Source organism: Mchenga conophoros, linkage group LG16 (genome assembly GCF_057382185.1).
Source record: "Mchenga conophoros isolate Kocher_MC1m ecotype Shallow Benthic linkage group LG16, M_conophoros_male_GT1.1, whole genome shotgun sequence".
Lineage (NCBI taxonomy): Eukaryota > Metazoa > Chordata > Actinopteri > Cichliformes > Cichlidae > Mchenga > Mchenga conophoros.
The window spans coordinates 20,713,128-20,725,633 of NC_140541.1; the positions used below are offsets into that span (position 1 = coordinate 20,713,128).

At 42.2% G+C, this 12,506-nt stretch overlaps 1 protein-coding gene across 5 annotated transcripts; it reads left to right on the forward strand.

Annotated features, from left to right (window-relative positions):
• Nucleotides 1-2,667: 2,667 nt before the first annotated feature.
• On the forward strand, nt 2,668-11,740 carry LOC146556686 (gap junction alpha-5 protein-like). Of its 5 annotated transcripts, XM_085250364.1 has the most exons (3): nt 2,668-2,730; nt 3,209-3,418; nt 9,398-11,740. In XM_085250364.1, the coding sequence occupies exon 3, from the start codon at nt 9,498-9,500 to the stop codon at nt 10,647-10,649; it is 1,152 nt and encodes a 383-aa protein (XP_085106490.1). In that variant the 5' UTR covers nt 2,668-2,730; nt 3,209-3,418; nt 9,398-9,497; the 3' UTR covers nt 10,650-11,740. The 5 variants fall into 5 exon arrangements, with proteins under 5 accessions (XP_085106490.1, XP_085106491.1, XP_085106489.1 ...); XM_085250365.1 differs by lacking the exon at nt 2,668-2,730 and having other exon boundaries at nt 3,173-3,422; XM_085250363.1 differs by lacking the exon at nt 2,668-2,730 and having other exon boundaries at nt 3,173-3,418.
• Nucleotides 11,741-12,506: the final 766 nt, after the last annotated feature.

A 12,506-nucleotide genomic window follows, 5' to 3' on the forward strand; every position in this document is an offset into this window, starting at 1 on the left:
TCACACATACACACATGTTCAGACCTCATCCTGGCACTACTGAGAAGCTCTAAGCGACAAGATTACTTGAAGTCATGGACAGCACTTCTTTGTTACAAATCTCTTCGTGCTGTTATTGGATGTGAATGCTGTTCCGCTTCTAAATCCATCCTGATGTTCAACACAATGGGACCATCAGAGCACATCCTTTAAACTGTGGAAAGCTTCGTAATTAGGAATTAGCAACAACTTTTCCATCCCTTCAAAAAATGGAGTGAAGCTGACTGAAGCCTTTAAGGGGTGTTAGATACTCCATGGGCTTTTGACGAAGGAAATGAAGGGAAAAAAGAGTAAATTATTTAATTAATGACCAGCAACCTTTGAAAAATGAAGAAGGAAAGAAGAAATATTCAGAAACATTACACCCAGACACATTTCTTTAAATTAAGCTTGCATGCAAAGAGTGGGAAAGAACAGACTTATATAAAACTAATGTAAAACATATATATGGCCATACTGTATGTATATGGGTGGGGGTACAGCAGAGGTCATACCTCCTCGGGCCAGAAGTTAATGAGTTTGTCACAAGATCCTTCTTACTTGGTGCTCCTGCTATTTATACTTAAAAAAATTTCCAGTTCCACAGTCAAAGGCACAGTTGTTAAAGAGGAGAATTTAACCATTCATATGACAATTTAGGCCATGAAATTGGCAAGGATAAGAGGCCCAAATCAGTAATTAAGAAGTTATGGGAGTCTTTGAATAGAATAACAAGGTCGATGGAAACTCTTCTGTAAAAGAAAAGTTTGACTTTATGGTAAATAATCCTATTTGCTTTCTTGTCAAGAGCCTAAGTATTAAATGTGAAGGTGCAGTTGACAACCTTTTGACAAATCCTGAAGAGTTAAGAAGGAAAGTCAGGTCACATGGGCCGACAAGTTAAAGAAAAGATAACACAAAAGGTGACATATACAATTTCAGAGATAAAATCAACAATCAAATCACATCAGATCAGAATTATATACAAATTATCTGAGCACTTAGAGGTCCTACTTCTCTTAAACAACATGGCACATGGTGGCACAGTGGTTAGCACTGTTGCCTTACAGCAAGAAGGTCCTGAGTTCGGTTCATCAGCCCGGGGCCTTTTGATGTGGAGTTTGCTTGTTCTCCTTGTGTTTGTGTGGGCTCCTTCCAGGTACTCCTGCTCCCTCCCACAGTTCAATCGCATGCATTTAGTAGGGATAGGTTAATTGGTAACTCTAAATTGCCCATAGGTGCAAATGGTTGTCTGTGTCTATGTGTTAGCCCTGCAACAGACTGGCAACCTGTCCAGGGTGTACCCTAAGAGAGCTGGGATAGGCTCCTGAGACCCTGAAAAGGGTCTTTTCTGCCACATAATCAAATGGATAAATACCCATGTTTATTCTGAATGTGTAAAAAGTAGATACAGTTGCAGACGTTTGATGGGAATACTTTACTGTGGTCTGTGAATAGACATTTTTATTAAGGGTTTTTCTTTGTCCCAGAATCTTGAGACAATTAGACAGAGCATTAAAACCATTTCAAAAAAGGAAGACTGGACTACAATGCTTTAAAAAAAAAAGGTCTGTAAGTCTGTAAGTTAAATCTGCTTTTCTTTCCAGAACCTGGTGTTGTTTAGGAAAAAAAACAATTTGTTCATAATAGTAAACAAAATTTTAGCTCCCAGCATTTTTAGAGTTTTATTGGACACTCATCAGCGCTGAAGACCTCGAGGTCTCAGTATCGCTAAAAAAGACAGTTAGGCAGTGTAATCTGGTGCAAGCCAAATCTTCATTGTTGATATCTGACTTAGAATAATTTCATTTGTAGGCTTTGAAGTATCCTCTTAATTAAATTACCAGTAGAAACTAAAAGTCACAACATTTTTGGTACAGTAGTTGTACCTCTTATAGCTTGAGTTAAAGCTCCGCTCTTCAATATGCTGCATAATCTTTGTGAGAGACTATTATCAAGTAAACGACGACAACTTGATTCAACATAACAAACCCCACAAAAAATTACCTTTAAAACTCTGTATGTAGACCTATTGTAAATTTAACATTAAAATCTTCTCATCAATAATCAAGTTCAGGTAAACCTTGTAAATTGTCCCCAGCAGCTCCTCTCTGTTCCCAGCAAATAACCTCTCGTCTGATTACAGGACCTGTTTAATCTTCATTCCTCCCTGTTGTGGTTATAGGCGTGGGTACGAGGCAGGTTATTTCCTGGCCAGGTGCAGTAACTTCCTGGAAGCCAAGCTAACCAGTCTGGTGTTGCTGTTACATTTTCTATGACGCTAACACTGCATAATGGGTATAGTTCCACATAAAGTACATGTATTTTCCTAAATGACCTAGTATTATTTTTAAAATGAAATGTGAAGTGGTGGGAAACCTGAATGTTTCTGAAAGACGTTAAGGACATGCGAGAAGGGAAGTTATCTGCCTGTGTGTTTTTGCTCTCAATGCTTCATTATAACCGTTGGAATGGCCTCCAGCAAGGAGGAATTAAACCTGAAAGATTCCTGTTATATAGTACAGGGGGTCCTCGGCTGACACTCACATTACATTCAGCAAACAGGGAAACAAGGGAAGAGGAGGATGAGCTATTTTGGTTTTGTTTGTGACTCTTTGTTGCAATCCCAAACTTCACCAACTGGTTGCAGGTCTGCGTGACTTTTGAGGAGGGATGAAGGGAAACCTTGAGACGAACAAGTGAACAAAGCAGGTACGGTGTTTTGACCAAAATCTTGATTCTCCTGTGTTTACTGGTTTCCTGAAAACACAACTTAGAGTAAAGTTGTTGGTCGTTGAATTAAAGCTAATCCCATTTTCACTAGATAATTTGGATTTACCTCACCTCATTACAGTTTACATCTCACACTGTGGGAATTTCACCCTGAACACAGAAAACTCAGCAGTAAACCCAAGAGTCGCATGGTAAATAACTGTCTTGAAGTTTACTCTGACAGGAATTGCCATTGATCCCAGACAAACAATTCAACTTCCCCTTCCAGAGAACGCTTCCCAGCAAAAAATAGAGCACCAGGGATGTAAGAATTAAGGGGGAGTGTGGAGAGGAAGAGGAGGAGATGGAGGAGGAGGAAGCGAGAGAGAGAGAGGGAAAGAGAAGGGAGGTCCATGGGGGAAACACTCTCTCGTGATGCCCTGTTTTTTCTTCTCGTGCCCCCTGTGTGGACAAACAGCTCGTGGTGGGAAGACACGACGCTCAGATGCCGGCGTCAAGAGTCATCTTCTGCTGATGTCCACAAGAAGGTGGTCCTACAATCGTGCTGTGGTCATCTACATCTACACCTGCCATCTGTCCGCTAACTTAAGGAAGACTTAGTTCCTCTGAGGGACCATCTCTGCTTGATTGAAAGCAGCTTCTCGAATATCGGCACTAAAGCAGAACGGTGGGTAAGCATAGAAGCCTCTAATAATACTCAATGACATTTCAGTGAAATGATGCAGACCGTCTGGTAAAAAGCTGCGAGCATCTTACTAAAGCAGTCTTTAAGGGAGTGATGATATCTTGAAGAGAGGTACGATGGAGTGAGAGGCCTGGTCTGTGTTAAACCCCCTGTCCTCCCCGGCAGGTACAGCTGTCAACCCACTTACGTTAACTCTTTTCGTCTCGCTCTTCTTCCCTCGTGGCTTTCATATAAGACAAATATACTCAAACAAAGCACAGTACTGGAGGTAACCTAAAGCACAGAGCCACCAGCAATGCATACCTACTCAATGAAGACTTTAAGAAATCGTCATCCCTGTGCCGTGATAATTCTACTTTAATGCTAGCACAATTTACCCTTACAGTTTCTGTTCTTCTACAGAGAAGTGATAAAAATCAAATTAATGAGTTGCCTGTAGATACCAGTTACTCTTCTGAGTGTTCATAGAGAAATACAGGCGAAAAAAAACAAAAAACTAAAGGACTCTTTTGTTCAAGCAGGCTTGAACAACGGTGGAAGACATTTAAATTCTTTAGTAACAGTGCTACGGAGCACAACTGCTCTATTATAAGCAAGTCTTTCATAATCAAAGAGGCCTCTTAAATACACGGGCGGTATTTAATGTCGTAATGATACAGTTTGGGGCGTTTTTTTCTCCTTTACTTACTATTTAGGGATTTGTTTCAAAGATGAACTGTACATTTCTTTTTAACTTACTCCCCAAAAAGTGCCGTTTTTATGTAGGAAATAAGAACTTTTAGGACTTCATATTTCAAAATAACAGATTTATAACTTCATGTGATGCTCAGTAAAAAAAAAAAAAAAATCTTACTCTGTGATTTCAGCAGGATATTCAACCTAAATCTGTATCAGTGTTCCTCTGTTTGACATTCAAGCACCAACAGCTGATACATTCACACTTAAAAGTAGCCATTAGCATGTCTTAGTGTGAATCGAGACTCCCTCTGCCATCATAAAAAAAGAGATTTGTTTAAATACCTGCCAGTAAAAGATAAAAGATTACCAGCTCGCTAATCTGAAAGCAGTGCCCTATGCCACGGCTGAATGGTATGTGTATTACTGAGTATATAGACTGTCTTCAAATAAGTAAACACCGAAATAAAAATATATAAAACTGCTTTTCATGATCAGGAGGTTGTTAGGAGGTTGTTTTGCTCCCTGAAACACCTTGCAGCTTTCTGGCCTGAAGGTTCCAGCGTAATGCCATATGCAGCACAACAATAGATCATAACAGGGCTGTGGGTCTGTGTACAGTAGTGGGTAGATGAAGAGCCAGACAGCCATGTAAGGTAGCAGACAGCACATCGGCCTGCTGGCTTCTGCTGGTGTGACTGATATATGGGAGCCCAGACCCGTGCGGGTCTGTAAGAAGTGGCAACAGGTGACTCACATGAGAGCGAAGAATTCTCGCTCTCGTGCCAAATCAGATCCACTTTGTAGGTCACCCTACACCAATCTAACACCAGCCAGCGTGCCACTATAGCTAAACTTAAACACGCTCATCCTCGATTGTAATCCTGGCATTTCAGGAACAAGTCCCTAACCCAAACAGCTGCTGCAGGACTGGGACTGACTCTGGAGACGTGCTAAAGTTCAAGCATTAGAAAAATAAATACGTGTGTGCATTGTAACTGGGAAAAATAGTACGAGAGAGTAAAAATAACCAAGTGTGAGTGACTTCAACTTGTATATCCTTATCCACTATGCTATTGATATCTAACTGAAATAAGCTCAGAAAACTTGTATGTACTGTTTTTAACACATGGCGGTTCTGTAGTAAAGCTATACTGAGGCTGTTTCATTGAGAGGAACACAACACAACACAACCAAGGTCATAGAGTAAAATAGTGACAAGAGTAAAAAAAAAACTTCAGATAATAAAGTTTTATTGTATGCTATACCTGGTTAGAGGATGTGATAGAGATGAATATCACTACAATATATCATAATTTTTAGATTTAAAATTGAATTAAAAGCATAACAACCCAACTCTGGTTCATGTAAAAACAATTAGGTGCTTAAAACACAATGTGCACCATTAGTGTCTTGCTGTTTATTTAACTTTTTCCTGCAGAAATCTATGCAGCGTTATGGATTGTTTTGTTTTTTCTCAGCACTGATCACATTTCTGACACTAAAAAACCATCTTAGCGCATGCAGCTCATTACAGAGGCTTTATAAATGCATCAGGCCTTATAGCTGCCGATTAAATATCTTCAAATAACGCACATGACCATTTTCTTCCCTAGTTTGGCTATTCAGTTAACAGGGTTTTGTATGCTGGTAACTCCAAAATACAATTAGGCCAAATTTGTCCTTCCGTAGGAAAGAAATGACTTTTCCTGATCTCTTCAGCAAATCCTTTCAGACACGAATAACACGATTGTTCTTAATGCACAACATACGTTTTCCTCCACTGATGGTAGTCTAAACAATGCCCCATCAGAGGGAAGCGAGCCAGGAAAGTGTATAACTCACCACCTTACTGTCTGTGTGCTTGTGATGACAGCGCAGATCAACCAGTGTATCCTGATCCCCTGAGAGCATCCGGAGTCTGTCAAACACGGCTTAGTGCTGAAAGGTGCACATCACTGAAGGAAAGTTTAAATCAACCCTGCCCCCTGTTGTTACCGGGCTGTGGATACACTGCAGGCTGAGGGGGAGTTGGAAAAAGAGTGTGTAGTTTATAAAGCTCATCAGTAAAATATCATCAAAAGGATTTTATTGTCTAAGATTTAGAAACCACAACTGAGGGAATGTGCCTATGTCTCTTTTGTGTTATGACACAAGGTGACTCTGGTGGGCATAAATTTATAGCAATACAAACATAGCTTCGTGTTCCTGTAAGATTTCCCTAGCCTCGGGCCTTGCCACCAGCCTCACTGGTTCTTAAACAAGCTCCACCGCCCTCTGGCACCGCAAGAGGGAGAGAAAACACACAACAATTTTCCTGTTGGTCTACAGTGAGTCACAGCAGCAGCCATCACCTCTCAGTGAAGTAGCTGCTGCTTTTCTCTTAACTTGTCTCAGCTGCCTGACTGATGTTCTGACTGGAAATTACAATAAGGCTGCACACTGTGAGCCCGGTTTGAGTTGACCTTGCAGTGCTGAAACATCATCGTTTTTCCTTCAGTTCGTAGAAAGCTAAGCTTATTGTTTGGTTCATCACAGGATCCCTCCACCACATAAACATTCCTTCTGTGAAGCTCTCTCAGTGCAAACACAGGCACTTCGATCAGCGTCAAAGGAAATAAGTCAGGGATACGTAATGTTGCATTTACGCACTTTGCTATTTTGAATACAACCTAACTAGATTCTCCATTACTCCTCCATTACAATACCACTGAGATTATAAACAGACCTGACAGCTGTGATGGTGCACAGGCAAAGCGCACTGTTCAGAAAAGGGCACAGTGGATCACAGTAAATCCCTGCAGCACAGGTGTGATCGACAACCAGTAGCAGTAAAAGGCACTTTGACAGAAACGGTTCATAGGAGCAGCTCGTCTCTGACCTCCACCCCTTTCACCTTCTGCTCATTTCAATGTCTTGCTCCTGCTGTCCACAGGAAATCATATTGTTTGAGATTGCTTCCTCTGAGAGCAGGAAGAGGTATTCGAGGGAAGGAGACCGTAGCCAAGAAAACAGCCTCACACCACTTGTTCTGAATTCTGCTTTGCCTTCCTTTCTCATCGCTGTGTATGTACACCATGTGCCCAGACTGACGGACTATAAGTCCTTTCTAAAAGAGGCAGTTTACGCAATCAAATCCTGCTTACAAGATATCAGCATCTAAATGGTGCACAGCTTTAGAACCACGGGGGGAACTTTGGCAGCCTTGAAACTAATATTGCATTAAATTAAGAAACTGTGTGAGAGTCTGAATACCACTGTACCATTGTACAAATAGATTAGGGAACAATCAGTCTTCACCTAATCTCCCTTTAAAAAGCAAAACTCATTAAAAACGTGTATCCTCTTAAAGAACATCATTTTACAAAATGACTTGTTCTGGATCTCTTCTATGCTCACGGCTCGAATCTGGGATTCATTTAGAAAATGACACATGCAAACCAGCAAGAGATTGTCACATAGTTTGTCATAGCCCAGGGGGAAATGCATTGTTACCCAGGTTTGCACAGGTTTGTTGTCAGTATCAGCTGATAAGAGCGTGGCTGTTTTAATGTGCGGTCTCCTGGCATTGTGCTGGCTGGATTCTCAGTCACTTCCTCAACTCTGCGGCTGTTTGCGATTTACTTCCAGTAAAGATCGTGAGCTTTTTATCCGTTTAAGGCTCTGGGCCAGCTGCTGTCCAGTTATCCAAGGTGTCAGATGTATGCTGGAAAAATAGCACAGCGCAGTTTTCCTGTGCTGCGCATTGGCTTGTCAGCCTTGGGCTGTGGATGGAGGTTAAACGTTTCTTTTCCAAAATGTTGTCATACTGGTGTTTTGTTTTCTACCACTCTGTGCTGTAGAGATACGGAGCACAATGCCCTGATTTTCCATCTTATTGCCATATATATACTTCATAGAGACACAGAGGGAGGGGGCGAGACAGATGGTCATGGTCATTTAGACCATATCTCGCTGTCACACATAACCAGAGTCAGTGTTAGCCAGTCGATTCAAAACCTTGCACTGTGGACCAAACAGCTATTTGCTATGGAAACAGCTGCTCGAGGATTTCCTTCAGGAAGAGATGAGAGGTGGTAAGAAATCATATTAACATCCCCTGTGGCTTTTGTAGCTCTCTTTCTCTCTCTCTCTCTTTAGACTTGTGCTTGGTTAACTTTTAGTTTTATGTTCTGGCGTTTTATTGTGAAGCACTTTATCTTGAAAGGTGCTGTATAAATAAAATCTTGCTTACTTACTTTGCTTGTAGGGATTATACTGTATATAATTTCCTTCCATGAAAGTATATTTGGCTTTTGGCTCCTTTAGAGTAATGTCTACATGTTATGCTACACCACCAAACAGAGCATTAACTTCAAATGCGTGACGCGTTGGAAAAACCTGTTGACCTGTGACCTTCAACCCTTTTTTCTTTCTGAGGTGTTTTAACCGGCTTTTATTTCTTAATTGCGTAGTAAAAGCTAAAAGTAGCTACATGCATATTCAGCCCATAAATGTTAGAAGTCACCACTTGATCCAGTTTGACAGGTTTTCTTAACCCCTCCATGATGGCGGTCATCTGTGTCACCCATAAAGCTGTCTAGTAAACCGCCTTATAGGGTCATTCTCAGCTGAGACTTCCCAGCCTGTCACTGCCATGTTTGGATCTTACCCAGACTCTCAATAATGCTTAAGTCAAGAGATTAGTTTGAAAAAAAAAAAAGAGAGAGAAGAAGCAGTCTGACTGACACCTCCAGATAGATGGAGACTGGAATCTGAAGGAGGGTTTCATCACAGCAAAGGAGAACAGTGGCCATCTAAGCCATTGCACTGAAATTGTGAGTGGTGTGCCGCGGGGGGAAATGGGAAATGTCCAGTTCAGGCCAGGTCACAGCACTGAAAAAGGGCAAAGTCTTTCTGTGCTGACTCGCCCCTTTGATGGAGGTGTGTTTCGCTTTCTGTAATTTAATCTGTTTTAATAATTTGGAACAGGACAAGAGGGAATGTAAACACACATAATCTAATGTTTAATAATAATATTATTATTTTCTTTTACATGGCTACCAAATTTCTTCTCCTCCGTCTGTCTCTCAGGGGAAAAAATGGCTGTTCTCATGTGACAGTATCCAGCCCTAAAGCAATTCACAGGCAGAGAGGCTATTTTTGTGCCACACAATGCCACTCATACACCAGGTCATTCCCATCAGCGGGAATGCAGATGACCTACAGCTGTCACTGATTGTCTGCTTGTATTTCTCTTTTCCCCTTTTCCCCCTCCTCTTCCACTCTATTCATCCTCCACCTCAGAAACTCCCCCTTTCCCCCTCCGGTGCACCCTCTTTTCACCTTCCCCGTTGTTCCTACCAGCTCTTTGTGCTTCAGGTGTGCGCCCAGGCCGTGAGTAGTGATGGGGGACTGGACCCTCCTGGGGAATTTCCTAGAGGAAGTCCAGGAACACTCCACTTCGGTCGGAAAGATTTGGCTCACCATCCTCTTCATCTTTCGTATCCTGGTGCTGGGCACGGCGGCAGAGTCCTCGTGGGGGGACGAGCAGAGCGATTTCCTCTGTGACACCCAGCAACCAGGTTGCACCAATGTGTGCTACGACAGGGCCTTTCCCATCGCACACATCCGCTACTGGGTGCTGCAGATTGTCTTTGTCTCTACGCCCTCCCTCATCTATATGGGCCACGCCATGCACACAGTGCGCAGGGAGGAGAAGCGGCGAAAGAGGGAGCAGGAGGAGAGAGAGGCGAGAGGTGAAGAGGGAGGAGACCTGGAGGGGGAGAAGGAGTACCTCCAGCAGAAGGAGAGCGGAAAGGAGGTGGTTGCTGACGGGAGTGGCAGAGTTCGCCTAAAAGGGGCGCTGCTGCGGACCTACGTCCTGAGCATTTTAATCCGTACAATGATGGAGGTGACTTTCATTGTGGTGCAGTATCTTATCTATGGGGTGTTCCTCGATGCGTTGTACCTATGCAAGGAATTGCCCTGTCCCAATCCGGTTAACTGCTACATGTCACGGCCCACGGAGAAGAATGTCTTCATCGTCTTCATGCTGGTGGTGGCCGGCGTTTCTCTGCTGCTCTCTGTGTTGGAGCTCTACCATCTCGGCTGGAAGAGCATCAAGAGGTGCATACACAAAAAGATGATGCAAAAGAGCAAGCAGAGAGCTGTGACGGTAGCGGTGTCTGCAGCCTTGGAGTCCAACACCTCACCACAACCCTCAGTCTCCTGCACCCCACCTCCTGACTTCAACCAGTGCCTGACAGCCCCCGCCTCCATAAACCGCATGACCTCCATGGCCTCTCATCCCTTCAACACCAGAATGGCGCTGCAGCAGAACTCAGCCAATCTGGCAACTGAGCGACATCGTAGCTGCGACAACCTGGAGGATGATGAAGACTTCCTCAGGATGAGATACAACCAGGTACCAACAGGCCTGCCCAATAACTGCTCGCCATTGCCTCTGCTACACTCAGTGTACTTGAAGGACAAACGGCGCCTGAGCAAGACCAGTGGGACCAGCAGCAGGGCTCGCCAAGATGACCTGGCAGTATAAATTCACAAAGTATGGTGGATGAGGAAGAGAGGAAGAAGGGCTGGACCTTCGGAAGAAATGTGTGTCTGGGAGATAGATCTCTGTGATGGAGGCATGAGCTGAGGCTAACTATGAACTGTAGCACCAAGGCCTGACACTTGAGCACATGTGATGAGTGGATAATGTGAACTTGACTTGTGTGAGCTTTGTGTCCTAGAGCTCTAAAGAAAAACTGCAAAACAAGCTGTAAAGGAGAATAATGAGAACAGAGTAACAGGTTTGACACCTGACTATTGCACATTAGGAGTAGAGAGTCCTTTCATTTTAAACCAGTTAACTACAGATTAGCTGATTTTTGTCACACACAAATGCAAAAAAAAAAGAAAAAAAGATTTGCAATAAATAGACAAGATCGCAGTATGGTAGAAACTGTGAAGCTCTTCGATAAAGTGCCTTATCAAGCATCAGAAATATCTATTTCCTTATGACATTGTTTTTGTAATTATTTAAAAGCCGTGGTAGAGACTGTCATTTGAACCACTTGTTGACCTGATTGCACTATACCTGCAGGCAAACATAAAAACCTAACTCGGAAATAATAGCACTGCAATCTCAAAGCCTGTCAGTGAAGTCAGTCCTATACTAGTCAGAAGTCTTCTGTGCACAGAAATGAGAGAATGTAGCCTTTTACAGGATTTTCTTTTTGAAGGTCCCTCAAAGAAAAAGCAAGCGGTCCTGCTTGGATGTTGTTATGAATGGATTCAGCCACTAGGTGGCAACAATGCACTAGCGTTTCCCCCTTTCTCTCCCGGAGCCATTGTGTTAAAAGTGTGTTCCTAAGAAGTGTGTGAGTCGGTTGGTGTCTTTGAATGTATTGTTCTTGTAGCACAGTAACTGTGCGGGTAGTTCATAACCATGTTGTCTTTACAAGTGGAAGATGATTTTTTAAAAATATATACATGTATATGTACATAAACATAGCATAATATTTGAAGAACTGTCCATCCTGCTGTACATCCACTGCAGTCTTTGGTTATTTCACACACACATTTATGCAATAACTGTCATCGCAAACCCACAACAAATAAATAAATGATCAGCTGTACAATCTGCTCTGTTGTTCTCAGCGTGTGATTTATTCAGTGCCGTACAACACTTGCCTTTGATTTGTCTGTCGTAAATATGCACACACTAAACTGTTAGAATTGCACAAGATGAACATTTAGAACAACTAACATTTAAATAACGTGCTCAATGCAGAAATGCTGAAATCAAGACAAAGTGATGCAATTTCCAGATCCGAACAAAGATGAAGAGTCTCCAGCATTTCTGAATCACTGTACCATTGCTGCAGCGACTTTCTGTTTGCCGTCCTCACAAAGGACCTGCAGGAGACAGATTGTGGAAGATAAGCAATGTTTACACAAACAGAGACTGTCTCGCCATTTCTGCCAGGATGCTGAGGTCTGGTATCCAGCTTAATCTGCCACATGCTGAAGCTGAATTGGAAAATCCTTGTTGCTTTTGTATTATTTTTATTTCTGTGGAACCTCAGAGCTTTCTGAGATTGAGCTTCACAGAGATATTTGTGTATTCTGAGTTAGACCAGGATGGTGATAGCACATTTGCTGCTTAATAAAATGTTTTCCTGTCTTCTTTTCTAAAGGATTCATTTTTAAAAAATAGTTTGAAAATTGTGCAAGAACCAGAATCAGCTTAAAAGGATATAAATGGTCATACATTAAAGAAAGACAAACACGAGACTAAGCATCAAACTAAAATTAATACAAATGTAAAACCTACAAGGAAGTTTATAAGTTACTCTACAGTGAAAACTATTAAGTGTTATATATCTTTTCCAATTGGTGTCCTTTTAAG